We start from the raw sequence: 17,513 nt of genomic DNA on the forward strand, positions 1-17,513 counted from the left end.
ATATTTAAACAGAAAAAATAACCAGCCAGATTTACTTTGCTGCATGAAAGTCCACGACAACTGAAAAACGTGCATTCATGAGTTGAGAATTGACATTACAGTTGATTGTAATTCAGTTAAAATCCACACTGATCTTACTGATCTTAGTGTGGAAATGTCAAATCACCTACATTTTCCGTTTGTTTTGTACATGATGGCCAAGATATTTTAGACAACAGTGTGGTTCCACCTTTGAGGGAGCGGAGATAACATCTGCTGTTTTGACATGGCTCCTTGTTTATCCTATTTCAGTGGAAAAGAAGTAAACAGAAGGAGAAAATGGTGAGAAGGAAAACAATATGCCATCATATCCTGACAGAGCAATCTGCACCTGCAAAACTCCTTCCCATTGATCCTGACAAAGGCCAGACCGCAGACTGCATTTAAAGATCAACGACACATCTCCACTTCCTCCCACTATCTAGAAATGAAACCAAAATCTCCAATCATGATGTTTCACTGTGTTTTTATGACAACAAATGACTGATAATTAAAACCACATTTACATGAGAAAATGAACACTTGTACATATATCAGTGTTATAAGAACTGCCTTAAATGACAGAATACCATCATCCACTCAAACAGGTTAGGATTAGGATTCATGACATGTACTGCAGCTAGCCTCCAGGTGGCGTTTGAGCTCTTTGGTTTCATTTTGGGGAACTGTCATGTCATCCATTTTTATAATGGCTGTCATCTCTGTACATTATGTCAGCATGGTCGTAACATCTTGCTGAGTGAGTCAGTTAATTGTGACTGAGACTTTGAATGTAACACCACTTCTTCAGCCCAAAACACAAGGATAACTGTCCAGAAAGAAAAAAAAACTCTGTTGTTTCTGGTTACCTCATGGCCTTTTCTCTTACTTCTTCCTCAGGACTTCAGTGTGTCTCTTCATTTTTCATCCATCCAATCTTTCTGTTGTGTACTTATTATCACAACCTCTGCTGTGGCGTCTATAGAGTTCTAGTTGTTGATCCTTGTGGAAAGACAATAGCAGAAGAACGAGCATACTCTGTAACAGAACACGAGACACATCCAGTACACTGAGTCATAACAGACCAGTCTGATGAGTGTAGAATTGAATGGCAGTTAACTTGTGGCAGTCGTGTGCGCCTAACTTGATAGAAGTAGTGTTGTGTGTGTAATGTCGCTGTGCTCCGACATTTGTGTTCTGCATTCTTTCAAATTCAATTAACTTATAACTAATTAATATTATTATTTATCCATTAGGAACTTCTTTTGTGTAAAAGTATCGGTTCATATGGTACACATACAGTATTGCAAGTATGCATCATACTGCATACCACATACTACTACATCCAGAGAGCAATCAACAGTGGCAAGTTCAGCTTGTAACTGTAAAGATAATACACAATAAATAGTTTTAAATTGATCAGTGTTAGAACAACCATTGATGAGTGTGATGGATGAAGGCACAAAGCTTGATATGGATCTCTCAGTCCTGAATGTCAGTGATCTGTATCTCCGACCTGAAGGTAAGTGACTGTCTCTGTTAATATGTGTGTGGTGACTGACCATTACATATAGTTGCTCTCTCTTCTGTCGTAACCTTAACCATCTCTTCAATATGAAATGAAGCAGCAGTCACAGTCCCTCCTGATGGAAAGAGGAACAACTGTTTCAAAAGCACCAGCAAATCAGTGAAAAGAGGAACAAGAAAATACAATTATTATTTATCACTCTCTGTCAGATGTTGTGCTTGTATTGCTAAAGTTAACCCTTAGGGCCCCTTGGGGACCTTTTTCAGGTTTTTTTGTGTGTGTGCATATGGCATGACATTTTCCAAAGGTGTGTATTTTTTGTGGAATTTAAAAATGTCATCCTTTTCCTATGATATGTCTCCTGCTAAGCCAGCATTTTAGAGCCATAATATTGTGCAATGTTATAATTCTCACACAAACATGCATGTGCACGTGTACACTCAATAGAATATTACAAATGAAAACCTCAATTTTGCTGTGAATTTGTGTGTATGAGTTACAGCCTGCTAAACTCTGTGTGTGTGTGTTGCTAATCAGTATATAATATACATATATTTCCCCCGAGTATTTGTGTTTGTTTTTCATATGAAATACTTTTTGAATTATGTGAACAAACTGCTAAAATACTGAAAATAAATGAATATTTAGTATTTAGGAACAGGACTGTTAAGTAGTTTAAAAAAACGAACTCCCTAGAAGTAAAAAATATCTGATGTTTTTTACTAGATAAGGTCATTTCAAGTGAACACATAAACTGAGATGAAAATCTCATCTTCTTTTCAAACTGGGGGAAGTTTGAACACTGGCAAGGCTGCTGTCTTAGTGTTGTGTGTTTACCATAATGCTATCTACAGAGTAGAATACCATGTAAAGTGATAAAGCCTACCCCTACACCCTGTTCAATGTGGGCCTCCGAGGTCTCTCTTGCCTGGGGTCCCTAAAGTGACAGCCGCCATTTCACTCTCAATGTTAAAAAGGGAACAAAAGTGGTCATTAATGTGGGACAGACACAAACAGAAACAAAGACTGAGTGTGTGTATGTATTAAGATGAGACAGTTAAAGGTTCAGTGTGTAGAATTTTGTGGCGAATTTGCATGTTGCAGCTCACCTTACCCTCCCCTTCCAAACATAAAAAAACCTGCGGTAGCCTTCAATTTTGAGAACTCAAAAGGTGTTTAGTTTGTCCAGTCTGGACTAATGTAAAAAACATGACGGCCTCCATAGAGAGGACCCCCCCCCATGTAAATATAAAGTTTTTACATTTAAAAGGCAATTCTAGGGTAAAGAAACAACAATTTGTACAATTCAGATGAAACACACTAGTGAGAACAATGCTATGATTCATTTATATTCAATTTCTGCCAGAAGATCCCTCTCACCTAAATCTTACACACTGGACCTTTGATGCAGCTCAACACAATTCAAATTGTAAAGGTTTGGACGGGGAGGGGATTGTTCCAACATCATAACTAGTTAAATGCGCTCAGTTCTCATAAATACATTTAGTTGCTGGACAATTTGTGTGTGTGTGTGTGTGTATTAATGCAAACAAATGTCTTTGATATGCAATAAATGCCAAAAATGAAGGTAGAAGAAGGATACGTGTGGGAAAATACTTGCAGAATAGTCCCTTGAGGTTTTACCTTTGTCGTCTGCCAGAGAGATGTTAGTGAATGTCCCATCATCCTCGTCCACAGCAGCCTCCATGTTCTGACTCTCCTTGTCTTCCTCCAGCTTGGTTTCCTTCTCTCTTTTTGTTTAACCTCCCAGAGTGGATTAGTCGTGTTTCTATTTCCTTGCCTTTGCTTCTTTCCCTCTTGCTTTGTTTAAACTTTACCCTTGCTCCATGGCTCTGTCTCTCCTCTCATCTCTTTGGCCCGCCTCCTCACAAAACCAAAACAAATGAAGTGCCTTACACACACACACACACACACACACACACACACACACACACACACACACACACACACACACACACACACACACACACACACACACACAGTAGTCTGATGTTGACCTACAGTGACTGTGAATTAAAAACTGCTGTCATTGTTTGTGTGGGAGCAGGCTGCACTCTGGTGGTTACTGTTGAACACTGCAGACAAAGACAGCGACAGGCCTCAGAGGCTCCATCACGTTCCAACTCTGAGTCGCCTGCACGACAAACACAGCAGTGAAGAAACCTCTGTTTGCTGTCATGGTCCAGTGACTGTGCACAAAGACAAACTCTAGAAATCGACATCCTCATTTTTATCATTTGGTGGCTTTACTATATTATCTAGCTGCTGCAGGTCAAAATGTAGAAATTACAACAGGAAAAATTATTGGAAGTAGAAGATATAAATTCTACCTCAAAGTGCAAAAACATCACATAATCTTGACTCTGGAAACAGTAGTTTGATCCAACGCAGCCTCCTAGAAATAAAGTCTATTTACTAACTAGAATGGCGTTCAATCAATCACATACCCTCACTGAGGCCCAATGGTCCCTTTATGAAACAACATTTAAATTCCTTCTGTTTGGATCTGCACCACATTGCACACACTCAGAAAAATCTGTCCCCTAAACATGTCTGATGTTTTTCATTAAGATCCATGAATTATTCATCAACGAAAATGTTGAAAAATCTCACAACGATCCGATCTGATTGACCTCATGACCCATTTGACCCTAAACCTCTGCTAGGACCCACTTAAGTGTTTCCTAAATGTTTGGCCCGATGACAGCAGGAGATAAACTGTTAATAACCAGTTATAAAATGAAATAACTTACCCTCTCATGATGTGACGGTGCTGTGGTGAAGGTCTGGATAGGTTGAGGAAAACTTCAATAGGTTTGAAGCATGATTATGATCACAGTTAAAAAACAAATGTATGAATCACAGCAGATGTGTTGTTATGGTCTGAGCTTGTGTATCTGTGTCTCTCTGGTTGTGTTCATGGATTCATGTACGTGTTTGCTCACACCACAGGTTTAATCTTATGTGATTGTCTGTGCTTATCGTCAGTTGTGTGTCTGTGTGTTTGCACAGGATTCACCTGCCTCATAAACACAGGGAACCAACATTTATGAGAACAATATCACAGGGAAGGGACCAACCTTCCCTCTGCAGGCCGACCCATGGAGCAGTACTGCTGATCTCAGATCAGTTTTACAATGGCTGACACAATATGAAGAACCACAGTGACGGCTAAATGTGGCAGGCAACACTGCAGCTGCAGTTTCGCCCTAAATACTCGATTAACGCTACAAGGCAAGTTGAGGACTAAAGTTCAAAGTTTACAGGCCGGTGGAGGATGAAGTTTCAACGTTAGAGTGAAGCGTTCAGGTGTGGGGGGGGTGCTTGGTGCCCATGTGCCACAGGTGTTAGAACATAACACTGGCCACTGACAAACACACACTAATAAAACTTGACTCCGGCAAAAATGATGAAACAATGTGTGTGTGTGTGTGTGTGTGTGTGTGTGTGTGCACTCGTAAAGATGTTTCTGTGAGGACCACTTTAACATTATTAAATCAATATATACAAATAATAAATGTGCAGTTTAAAAACATCTAAGGGGGCTTTACCACAGCAACTGGATCATCTGCAAACTTTTTGTCAGACTTGGGCTCTGACAGTTGATTTGGAAATCCAGATCATCATCTTTTGACATAGAAGACACACACAGCCACACTTATCTGTACTAAAAATCCCATCAACAGGAAATATCTGGCCATTAATGACCTCATAGAGAGGGGAAGAAGGGCTTTCTGTGCTATAAAGAAGTCTTCAAACATAAATATACCGGTTACAATCTGGCTCAAGATATTTAAATCGATAATTGAATCAATTCTTCTGATGGTAGTGAAGTGTGAGGTCCTCTCATAAATCAAGACATTGAGAAATGGGACAAACACCCAATTGAAAACCTGCACACTGACTTGTGCAATAGCTTCCTCAGAGTCCACCCATTACAAAGTTCTGCTCTGCCAAGAGGAGAACATAGAGAGGAGTGGTCTCAGCCAGCTCCTCCAACCCTCCAACCATATTATAGCTAAAGAAAAAGAAAAGGACATGAACTAGTGGATGTCCACCACAACAGCTGAGAGCAAACTTCTATGTTACCTGGCTCTAAACAGACAGTGTACAGTGGTTAAATATGTGACTGAGGAGAAACTGAGAGAGACTTTGATTGTGTACAGACTCAGTGACGTCAGCCCAGCCATAGAAACCAGCTGACACAGACAGAACTAGCAGCCTGGAGAGGACAAAATCCCAGATTTAGGATATTGTAATTTTCATGCCAATAAAGTTTACTCAACTGAAAATTGAAATTGAAAATTGACATACACAACAACAGGAAAATGTTTGGGACATTCAGGCCAGGGGACTGTGCCAGGAAACAGCATGTCGTAGACAGGTCCTGTGGGCAGGACATGTAAAAGCCAAACCAAAAGCTTGTTGTCTTTCCAAGTTGACATGTCAGCAGCTGTGTATGGCACCTCTGTCATCCTGAGATATCACGTGTTAGAAAGATCATCACACACCCATTCACTCAGTGAAAATTTACGACGGGGCTGACAGGAAAAGTTCAGAAGGCTTTCCGGAGCATTTGACTCTGACATTTTTGTTCTCATAAACAGCCCCTCTGGAAAATTTCAGGAAATGTCCGGACCTCAGTGCATGTCTGAAAGCAGCTTAAGTGGTGTCGGCTGAGAGGTGAGAGAGAAAACTTCATACTGTAGATTGGCTTCATATGGTCACTGATAAAACACAGGGTCATTATAATCCAGTGCTAATTCCAGAGCCAACAGTGAATGATAAATGCCATACAGTTATGATCATTCACACCATCATGAGGTAGGACTTAATTGCATCTAGTGGTGAAGTTGCAGATCGCAACTAACTGAAGACCCTCTGCCTCACCATACCAAGCGTTCAGGAGGAACACTGACCAAATATGGCCAGCGAGTCTCTACTTCCTCCCACTATCCAGAAATTCCTTCCATCTTCTGTATTTGGGGCCACACACTCAACCAATCAGGAGTCAGTCTCAGTTGTCATGATGTTTCCCCCCCGTTTTCATAGAATCAACACACACACACACACTATCGCAACCGACTTCTCTTTTGATAGTTGCCTGCATCTTTGCCCTGTATATATACACATATACAAAAACAAAGTGCTCAGGTCCACACAAACACAGAGATACTCTATAAACAAGGGGCACTATTCGCACATGAGACAAGTCTTAACCCTAAAACAGTCCATTAAAAGTGGGTCTGAAAGTGAGTACCGGCCAAAATGTCCTCACTCTCTCACCATGTCCTCACTGTGGGCTCAAGTGGTCCTCACAAAAATATCTGAACAAGGGTAACACATACACATCGTTTCATCATTTTTGCCGGAGTCAAGTTTTATTAGTGTGTGTGTGTTTTTGTTTGATTGTCACTCAGTGGCAGGGGTTCGGTTCTAACACCTATGGCACATGGTGTGTCTCTCACACACACACACACACACACACACACACACACACACACACACACACACACACACACACACACACACCTAACCGTTTCACTCTAAACTTCACTCTAACGTAGAAACTTCATCCTCCACCGGCCTGTAAACTTTGAACTTTAGTCCTCAACTTGCCTTGTAGCGTTAATCGAGTATTTAGGGCGAAACTGCAGCTGCAGTGTTGCCTGCCACATTTAGCCGTCACTGTGGTTCTTCATATTGTGTCAGCCATTGTAAAACCGATCTGAGATCAGCAGTACTGCTCCATGGGTCGGCCTGCAGAGGGAAGGTTGTTCCCTTCCCTGTGATATTGTTCTCATAAATGTTGGTTCCCTGTGTTTATGAGGCAGGTGAATCCTGTGCAAACACACAGACACACAACTGACCATAAGCACAGACAATCACATAAGATTAAACCTGTGGTGTGAGCAAACACGTACATGAATCCATGAACACAACCAGAGAGACACAGATACACAAGCTCAGACCATAACAACACATCTGCTGTGATTCATACAACATTTGATTTTTAACTGTGATCATAATCATGCTTCAAACCTATTGAAGTTTTCCTCACTCAACCTATCCAGACCTTCACCACAGCACCTTCACATCATGAGAGGGTAAGTTATTTCATTTTATAACTGGTTATTAACAGTTTATCTCCTGCTGTCATCGGGCCAAACATTTAGGAAACACTTAAGTGGGTCCTAGCAGAGGTTTAGGGTCAAATGGGTCATGAGGTCAGATCATTGTGAGATTTTTCAACATTTTCATCAATGAATAATTCCTGGTTCTTAATCAGACATGATTTAGGGGACAGATTTTTCTGAGCGTGTGTAATGTGGTGCAGATCCAAACAGAAATCCACATCTAGGGAATTTAAATGTTGCTTAATAAAGGGACTGTTGAAGGTGAAGGTATGTTTTGACTGAACGCCATTCTAGTTGGTAAATAGACTATTTCTTTGTCTGCAGTGTTCAACAGTAATCACCAGAGTGCAGCCTGCTCTCACACAAACAATGACAGCAGTTTTTCACTCACAGTCACTGTAGGTCAACTCTGCACAGAAGCCTTTTGGTTTGATCATCAGACTACAGTGTGTGTGTGTGTGTGTTTGTGTCTTTTAGGCTCTCGTGACTCTACTGGAGGGTGAACTTTGACCCCTGACAGTTTTTCTGCTGGGGCAGTCCTTCTAATGTTTTGGTCCAGCTGTCACCATGGTGACCAATTCTCATGACGACTCAATAACCTGAGGCACCAGACAGGTAGGGCAGGTAAACGTGACAATGTAAATTATTCAGGCAGCAGGTTTGTGAGGAGGCGGGCCAAAGAGATGAGAGGAGAGACAGAGCCTTGGAGCAAGGGTAAAGTTTAAACAAAGCAAGAGGGAAAGAAGCAAAGGCAAGAAAATAGAAACACGACTAATCGACTCTGGGAGGTTAAAAAAAGAGAGAAGGAAACCAAGCTGGGGGAAGACAAGGAGAGTCAGAACATGGAGGCTGCTGTGGACGAGGATGATGGGACATTCACTAACATCTCTCTGGCAGACGACAAAGGTAAAACCTCAAGGGACTATTCTGCAAGTATTTTCCCACACGTATCCTTCTTCTACCTTCATTTTTCAAAAGTGGTATCTTCTTTTCATTTGGATCATCATTCAAATGCTGAGTGTTGAGGTTTCCCAGACGGAATGTGAAACAAACTTGAAATAGGATCTCTAAAGACAGAGACGGACACTTTTCTGTACATCTAGCTCTCTCTGGACAGATCTATACACATTCTCCTAGTTTAAAACACCTTTGTAAATATAGAACAAGCTCTGCAGGTGTAAAGTGGCCATTGTTCTTGACAGTAAAACCTCCAGATGTTATCAAACTCATCATTTTATTGTACTTTTTGTTGTTGTCAGCCACAGCACACGTGACTGCAGTTAGAGTATGTGACTGAGCAGCCTGTAAATGCAATGCTTATGTGGGTGTGTTGTGACAGGACTGAGGTGTGGCTCCTAATGAATCCACACTTTGTTTGCATAAATACACACACACATAAATTGTCCTTAAACTAAATGTGTTTATGAGAACTGAGAGCATTTAACTAGTTAGTTATGACTTTGGAACAATCCCTTCTCTGTCTGTTAGTACATCCACACTTATTAGTCTTTGTCTCTGTTTGTGTCCGTCCAACATGAGTGACACACTGAAACAGACAGGTATGAGGTGATGTTCTGGTGAGCTCAGGTTGGTGGTCAAGGTTGTAAAATGGTCCCATTCATGAGCCTGGTTATTAAATTCCCACGGACCACAGGCACAAGACTTTTCTAAGCATGTAATTCGGCATATACACTGCTCAAACAAAGGAAGGGAACACTTAAATCAATTATTCAAGTTGAAAATCAAATTATTCAAGTTGAAAATCCTTACTAATGTCAGATACTGGTCCTGCCGCTGGGTTGATGCCCTTCTATAGCTCTGTCCAGCTCTCCTCGTGTAGCTGATGGTCTCCTGGTATTTCCTCTTTGCTCTTGAGACTGTGCTGGGAGACACAGCAAACCTTCTTGTGACCGCACGCATGGATGTGCCTTCCTGGAGGAGCCGGACTACCTGTGCAACCTGATCAGGCTGCAGGTACCACCTCAGTGACAAGGACACTGGCAGAACCCAAAACTAAAGAAGAATTGGTCAGGAAGGATAAAGAGAGAGCAGCTGTCTGTGGCCAGCACATGCAAAACCATTCCCTTTTTAGGGGTTGTCTTGACTTTGCTTCTCCATTGCACCTGTTAATTTGCACCAAAGCAGGTGAAACTGATTCATTATCACTTGTGCTTCCTAAATGGACAGATTGATATCCCTGAAATGTACCTGACTTACTGTTATACTGTGATGATTAAGTGTTCCCTTCATTTCTTTGAGCAGTGTATTTGAGACAAAACCAGATATTGCCAGAGTCACCTTATGCATTTGGACTTGAGTGATGCAAATATTCCCTCTCAAATTCACAATGATCAGAAACCGGCTAACATTGTAAATGTTGGGATCTTCAGGCTCTGGGGCCCTGGTACAGACTGCATGGTCATTATAACAACCAGATCTTTACATGTCTTATTGAAGCTTGTTGAATTCAATACATTATTACTCCATGTTCTTCTATATTGTCCAGAGCCTGCAGTCAACAGGCATCTGTATTTCAGTTTTGCACAAGAAAACTACAAGAGTGTCAGGCAGTAAATATATGTAAGAGCTCAGAACATGTCAAGAACAAATAGTACTGAACTGAACAACACAGAGACACAGGTGTGACATGTGAAGGTGCAACAAAGAAGCAGGAGACAAGAGGAAGTGAAGTGATCGGCAAAGACACGCATGTGAAATAGCCAGTGAAGATCAAAATGAAATATGAAATGACACAACATGAGGCATCACCAGAAAGTAACTAAACAGGCAGAGACACACAAGGAAGGGTAACATTTACACACAGATTATACATCCAAACACAAACATTCAAAGCTAAATATTGAGAGGACTAACTAAATTCCTTGACTGACGGACTTAATTATCCTGTTCTACTTGTGCTCCTGTTACATGAACCTATATTTTAAGAAAAATCACAAAACACGTTTCTCTACTTCTTACAGATTTGCCATTGCGAACATGTCCATCAGAAAGGGCTGGAGAGCACATACAGTATTTAGAGGTGTTAGCAGTTGGGTGCAGCACTGTTTTCACAGTTTTAGCCAGCGATGTCTCACAGGGTTCGGGAATCAAACAGGAAAGGGAAAGATAGGCTGAGATAAAGCTGGAGGCGGAAGAGTCTGGGCATGGAATTGTGTTGGCTGAAACAGCAGCGTCTCCAGGGTTTGGTTTGGCTAACGAGAGGAAGGAGCACATGGACGCCTCGAGCTGAGGCAGTGCACACACACACACACACACACACACACACACACACACACACACACACACACACACACACACACAAAGTCAAGGGACTTACATTGGCTTCCTGAAGCCTCATAACCTTAAAGGGATAGTTCACAGAAAAATGGAAATTCACTCATTACCTGCCCACCACTCTGCCGATGCAGGGTTGGTGAAGGTTCTTTAGGGTTGGTTTGATTGTGACAACTTTGAGGTATAGTATTGAACCAAAATTGGCCCTGACACCTGGATGACACCAAACAAGCAGTAAGGAGGCTTTTTTTTTTTTATCTGTTGTATTTTTACGATTAACATTTACTTCAAATGGTGACCACCACCCCCACCCCCCATCGGTGTAGCAGTGAGTCGATAATGAGTAATCATTTTCATTTTTCGGTGAACTTTCCATTTAAGTCAATGAGTGTCTTCACAGGCATAGAAAGACAAACATGTGTGTGTGTGTGTGTGCGTGCGTGCGTGTGTGTGCGTGTTTGTGTGTGTGTTGCTCCCCCTGCCGGTCAGTGTGCTGACGTGCACTCAGTGAGGTCGTGATGACGACATCGACGGTGCAGTCCAGCTAACAGCAGCCCCTCGGAGCCTTCAGTCTGTTTACTGGGTCATTTCTTACTCTAGGTGAGTTGAAACGAGTCACTTGTGTTGTTGTTGTTGTTGTTGTTGTTGTTGTTGTGTGTTCTACTGAATGATGTGTAGTTAACCTCCAACCAGCTTTTCGGATCAAATGTAAAGCCAAGCGTAGCTAGCTAACAGCAGCCGCCGCTAGCTTGTGGGCGTTAGCAACGAGTCTCCGGCCTATGTCGATAAAAATTGTGATTTAGTCAATGATTGGTTTTGTAATATGAGACTTAATACGCTAACTAGTTTGAGTTACTGCTGGTTGGACGCAAACCCCACACTGGGTGTTGTTATTGTTCCGTTTAGAGAGTCCATTATCGGACACCCCCGCGTGTGATCCGCTATTGATTATTCGGCTTATAAGATGATTCCTGACAGTCTCCCTGCTGATCGACCCATGGTCTCATTCTACACGCGACAGTGTATTTTCAAGTGTAGCATGGATGCTTGCATGTTTCTATGCTGGGACCAGGAGTCTGTTTACGGAGATCGCACAGTGGGAGGCTTGTTTAGCCCAGATAAGATGGATCAGTAATCGGTCATTAAGATGATTTCTTCATGGAGATAGACGATTCAGGAGTTAGAGTAGGAGATCACTGACAGAGTGACTGCATGATGGGGCAATGTGTGAGTTTACTGGGTGCAGGGTTAGTGCCACAGCACTGGGCAACAGCATCATCACACCATCTCACAGCCTGGGTGCGGTGCCTGCTTCCACCAGCTCACACACACACACACACACAGACACACAGACAGACGGACACAGAGGCAGGACTTGGTCCAGTCTTGATGACAGGCATCATTGGAACAATGAATAACAACGTATTTAGTAAAGCATGGTCACATTGCAAAGCCAAACCTTTTTCTCCTGACTCAGTATCTGTGACTGTCAGAGGGTACCTCCACATCTGGACAAATTCTGGGTCGCATTCTGAAAATACGAGAGGACACAGCCAGAATCAGCCCAGATGTGGAAGTGTATGGGTCTGACTGGGGCTGGCAACACAGGTGCCTGAAGCTTTGACTAGAATCATTTTGCCATCTGACCAAGCCTAACCCTTACAATCAATAATGTGTCACTTCTGCTCACATAAGAAAACAGATGTTATGGAAAATGATTATTTCACACGATTCCCTGAAAAGGCTCTCTACTTAATTATTTGGTCATAAGACAACCTCTGAAGAGTGGCACACATATTATCGAAAGCAGCCATCATGGAGAAACCCTCAAGTCCTTATGTTTGTGTCCTTATGTAATTACATCGTATCATCACTGCTATAGCTGCTTTAATGAAGCTCACCGTGTCTTCATCAACTCTTTTTCAGAGGACCGTGAATCTGCAGTCCTGTATACTAAACAGGAGAACGAGCTTTCCATCATGAACTGCGACATAGATGGTATGTCTGCTCAAGTGTCCAAAACAGTATGAGAACATGAGACAAAGCATTGTATTTGTGTCTAAATAAGGTCACTGTGTGTGTGTGTGTGTTTTAGGAGACATGGAGAACCAGGTGGAGATGGAGGAGAAGACGAGGTTAATAAACCAGGTTTTGGAGCTTCAGCACACACTGGAAGGTAAAACACACACTTCACTCTGTATCTGTCTTCTCTGGGGTGGGGGGGGGGGAAACCCACATGGTTTGTTAAAGGCTTCAGAATACAACAGATCTAATAGGGTCTACAGTTTAAATCATTTGACATCAGAGGTAGCGCTGTGTGAAATCAAGAAAATCACATTTCATATCCAGATAATGATACATAATGTATCATACTGGGGCCATGTCTTAGCAGATGTAAACTGTAACAGAAGCCGTTATCTCTCATGTCTGTGATTCTTGGCCATATGGTGAGATTCAGGGCAAAGCTTCTATTGTTCTTACTTTTCTCACAGTTATAAATCAGTAAAAATCACAAAATACCCAGTATATTTCCGTGTCCTTGCAATTATTAGTTTAATTTTCATTTTTTGTATTTCATAAATCCAGTATCAAAGGGAATGGAAAAAAAGATTCATAGAGTATAGTATTCACTTAGTGTATTGTATACTGCTTATGAACACATCTACTCCCACTTATATAACAACTGAAAGGGGGATACATTAAACTAACAAATGATAACCAGGAGAAACCAATGTCAAAGTATTAACATCTGTGTGTGGGGTTTGTGTTCAGCACTCGACTCTAGTTTTGTGGCTCTCATCTCTTTGACTTAATTCTTTCATGGTGGTAATCGAGGTAAATGGTTTTATGAGTCTTTTGACTGGTCTGCAGTATATTTTGTATTTTATGGTTTTCCGTCTGGTCTTTTCTTAGCCAAGCCACGTCTATGTGATAGGAGCAGTTCCTGTTTAAGGTCCAAGCTCTTTGTCTTGTTTCTCTGCTCTCCTCCAACCGTTCTGGTGGTTCTAGAGGTTTCTTCCAGTTAATGAGGCAGTTTTTTTCTCTCCAGTCGCCAAAGTGCTGCTCATTATGGGAGCTGTTGGGTTTCTCTCTCTAATTTTTAAGGTCTTGACCTTCTGTGTAAAGTGCCTTGAGATAATGTTTATTATGATTTGGCGCTATACAAATAAAATTGAATTGAAAGTCTTAAATGTAACTTGCAGAGAACTGTGCATGGATGATAACATTTTCACCAAACACCTGTGTGTACGTGCCAGTTCTACAAAGACAAACTCAAACACTGTTTCAGGATTGATGTTTGGAAATGCTGGACGTTTCACTTTGTGCTGATGCTCTTTTCTCTGCGCTGCTACTCTGCTCTCTTGATATAATCATCAGTGCTAATGCACTCACTGCACTTCTGCTTTGCTCTCTCATCCCTCGCTCACACACAGAAAATACCACATAGATAAGCACATGGTTTTGTTCAGTAGATGACAGACAATCTCAGTTCAAGTGATGAGTTTTAATGTCATGGAAATCTTTTTCACGTAGAAAAAGGGTTTTCATACAACAGTCAACATCATTTCATGTTTAGTGTTGTGACAAGAAAACATTGAAGAAACTATTTTCTGTACTGTGGCTGTTTGCTCACTTACTTTCCCTCGGCTGAGTTTATGGGGTTATTGGTAAAGTCATTGGCTGTCCAACTATGTAACTAACTTTTGCAGCTCTAGTTTGAACCCCTCTCTCAATCTTTCCTCTTCAATTTGTTCCATGACTGTTTCTGTCACTTTTTTTAGTGAAGAGTGGAGTACAGCACGATGGATTTCTCCCAGGAGAGTCCTTAATATGGCTCATTTTTTATTTCACTGTCCACCATGTGCAGACGTCACGTCATATGGACTTTCTCTTTTCTACTGTAAACTGACCCTAAGAGAGGGCAAGTAGATATCACACGTGTTTCAGTTTCCTGTCGTTAATCTCTGTTCCAGACCTGTCGGCACGAGTCGACGCAGTCAAGGAGGAAAACTTGAAGTTGAAGTCTGAGAACCAGGTCCTCGGTCAGTACATCGAAAACCTCATGTCGGCCTCCAGCGTCTTCCAGACAACCGACACTAAGAGCAAACGGAAGTGAGCTGTGAGCCGATTTAAAAACCTGAGGTCCCAGGTCAGCGGCTGGGAGAGGAAACCCACCGAGAAGACATGGAGAGGGGTTTGTTTCCTCAGCGGACCTGACTGTTTCCTGTAAACTCTCTTACCTGAGTCCAAACTAACAATTTAATCATTCAAAACATTAACTGACTTTATCGCCTGTCCAGTTGGCTCAGAAATTGATAAATATCATGTTTGTGTGGCCCAGGTCTTTTTGGCAGACAAGGTAGTTTTTAAGTGTTTTAAAGTGTTTAAGGATCATTCGTACCATGAGTTTCTTCTTCGTCTGTAAAACAATTCTTAGATTTGTTTTGCCTGCTTGGTTTTCAATTTGAGGACAACTCTGACATTTCTGTGGTTCTCAGTGTTCTCGTCCCGTCTGATCTGTAAGTTGGCTTAAACAAACCTTAAATATTACAAATAACAGTTTGACCACCAACCTCACCTTTAACACTGATTTATTTAATTTATTATTGTACAGTATTTTCTACGTCAGCTGGAACTGAGTTCGTAGTAGCTCTCAGATGTCATGGTGTCTGTGTAAAGCATGACCGTATTCCTCCACTTAAAAAGCTGAAAAACTGGACAGTGTTACTGAAAACGAAAAAAATAACATATGGCATGTGTGAGTAATACAACTCTGAAATGGTTTTAACGGTTTAGCGTATCTAATGAAATTGCATTAAAACAATAGTCACTGAAATGAACTTAACAATAGTATGTGGATTCAACTGTACATACACGGAGAGCTCTGCATCAGTGAAAGTTAAAGCACACAGAAACTAACAAGCTTCTTAAAGGTGTAAAGCTTAACTAACATCAGTGATGATTTTTATTGTGAGTGATGGAGTTTGGAATCAACATGACACTGTTAAGACCTGGTGTTAATATCAGTCCTGAGATCGGATCACACCTGGAATTAAGATGCGTCCTTAATGTGTCCTGTGTCCACTTGTAATCTAATCTCACTTCCCTGCTCGAGACACAAATAATCATGCATGTTGTGCTCATGAAGACGAAATAATGTAGTTTTAACCCCACAGATGTGTCTGATGTCAGTTGGTATACAAGTTGAGTGCGTCATCATACACTAAATAACATAATTTTACAATAAGCTCTAATACAGACATTTTTATGATTAACGTTCATACGTTTTAAAGTATTTAAATATGCCCGTTGCACCTGATCCTTTATTTGCCCTTCGTTACTATGCAGACATTGGTAAGAGGCGTCACTGTGTTGTTTAAATGCGCTAAACACATAAATTAAACACATTTAGTTTTACAGCATCCATGTTTTAACACATTCTGACTTGGAAACACATCAAAGTCTGGACAACAATGCAACAACTCAGAAAATGGGACCTTCTGATAAAAAAAGGAATCACTGTGGTCAACGTATGGGCACTGAGAACAAGAAAAATACTGACAGTTAGTAAAACCAGGTCAGACGAAGTTCAGCTTAGTAGGCAATCCTTCATTTGTGGTCCAGGATGCATTTGTGCAGACACAAGAATGTGGTCTCAGTCCATCTCTGAATGTGATCAGATCTAAGGACACACTTGGCTACGTCCTCACTGAGGACGGATGTTAACACCAGGTCTGAACAGGGTCCATGACACAAGATTTTCTGTCTGTGCTTCAAAGTATTTGCCTTTAAAATGATCAACTCATACGTTCATACGTGACTTTAATGCAAGATTATTGGAGTCAGTGATTAGGTCACAAAGACAAACCCTGCATGTTAGTCTGTGTCCTTCTCCTGAAAAAGTGATGGGGAGGAGGTGATTAGAGACAAAAAGAAAAAAAGAAACAAGATACTTTCTCCTTATTATCAAGAACAAGAGCAGTAGAGAGGCCTTGAGTGCTTATTGATCCACTAAGTCAGGTCTGGAAAACATCACCTGCTAGAGGATGGGTCTGACCGTAAAATGTGATAATGTCCTGACTGTACAGCGGGAGGGTGTGTCCTCTGCTGCCTCAGTTAAAAAACAAAGGGATAAGTGGTCGTCAGAGATGAAGAAGAACATTATCTGAACAAGCTTTTTATTTCCTTTAAACTTAAGTATCCTGTAGAATAACATCTGGAAATTAGTGATTTGTGTGTAAACATCCAGGGACTGAGGTGCTGTTTGAAAAGTGATGTTACAGGAGGCTTTAAACAATGTATATGATGTAATCTATTGAGGTTATTTAGGTTTTTTTAACAGTTGTACAGTAGTTCATTCATTAGTTTGATGTGCTGAATATGTCCTACCTGCACACACCCTGGTACCATCTTATCTTGTGTGTAGACACCCTGCACCTTAGCATTTCAAATGTTTTTTTTCTGTTTTAATAAAAACCTAAGATCACCCTAATTCTCTGGGTCTTTTGTCACTT

At 41.2% G+C, this 17,513-nt stretch overlaps 1 protein-coding gene and 1 long non-coding RNA gene across 3 annotated transcripts; one reads left to right on the plus strand and one right to left on the minus strand.

Annotated features, from left to right (window-relative positions):
• Positions 1-402: 402 nt before the first annotated feature.
• On the minus strand, positions 403-3,415 carry LOC138411101 (uncharacterized). Its single transcript, XR_011243759.1, has 3 exons — positions 3,191-3,415; positions 1,581-1,661; positions 403-1,020 (listed from the first exon to the last, which is right to left on the minus strand). It is a non-coding gene; the product is annotated as an uncharacterized lncRNA (long non-coding RNA).
• Positions 3,416-8,302: 4,887 nt separating this feature from the next.
• On the plus strand, positions 8,303-17,486 carry scoca (short coiled-coil protein a). Of its 2 annotated transcripts, none has more exons than XM_020084385.2 (4): positions 8,303-8,610; positions 12,925-12,996; positions 13,094-13,174; positions 14,973-17,486. In XM_020084385.2, exons 1-4 carry the CDS (start codon positions 8,547-8,549, stop codon positions 15,113-15,115), a joined length of 360 nt encoding a protein of 119 aa, XP_019939944.1. In that variant the 5' UTR covers positions 8,303-8,546; the 3' UTR covers positions 15,116-17,486. The 2 variants fall into 2 exon arrangements, with proteins under 2 accessions (XP_019939944.1, XP_069385869.1); XM_069529768.1 differs by lacking the exon at positions 8,303-8,610 and adding an exon at positions 11,488-11,598.
• The last annotated feature ends 27 nt before the right edge of the window (positions 17,487-17,513 follow it).

The sequence above is a fragment of the Paralichthys olivaceus genome, chromosome 8 (genome assembly GCF_024713975.1).
Source record: "Paralichthys olivaceus isolate ysfri-2021 chromosome 8, ASM2471397v2, whole genome shotgun sequence".
In the NCBI taxonomy this organism is placed as follows: domain Eukaryota; kingdom Metazoa; phylum Chordata; class Actinopteri; order Pleuronectiformes; family Paralichthyidae; genus Paralichthys; species Paralichthys olivaceus.

Coding starts and splice junctions, on each gene's coding strand:
- scoca (XM_020084385.2), top strand. CDS start 8,547: ATGGAGGCTGCTGTGGACGAGGATGATGGGACATTCACTAACATCTCT. Junction 8,611..12,924: donor CTCTCTGGCAGACGACAAAG/GTAAAACCTCAA, acceptor ACTCTTTTTCAG/AGGACCGTGAATCTGCAGTC. Junction 12,997..13,093: donor CATGAACTGCGACATAGATG/GTATGTCTGCTC, acceptor TGTGTGTTTTAG/GAGACATGGAGAACCAGGTG.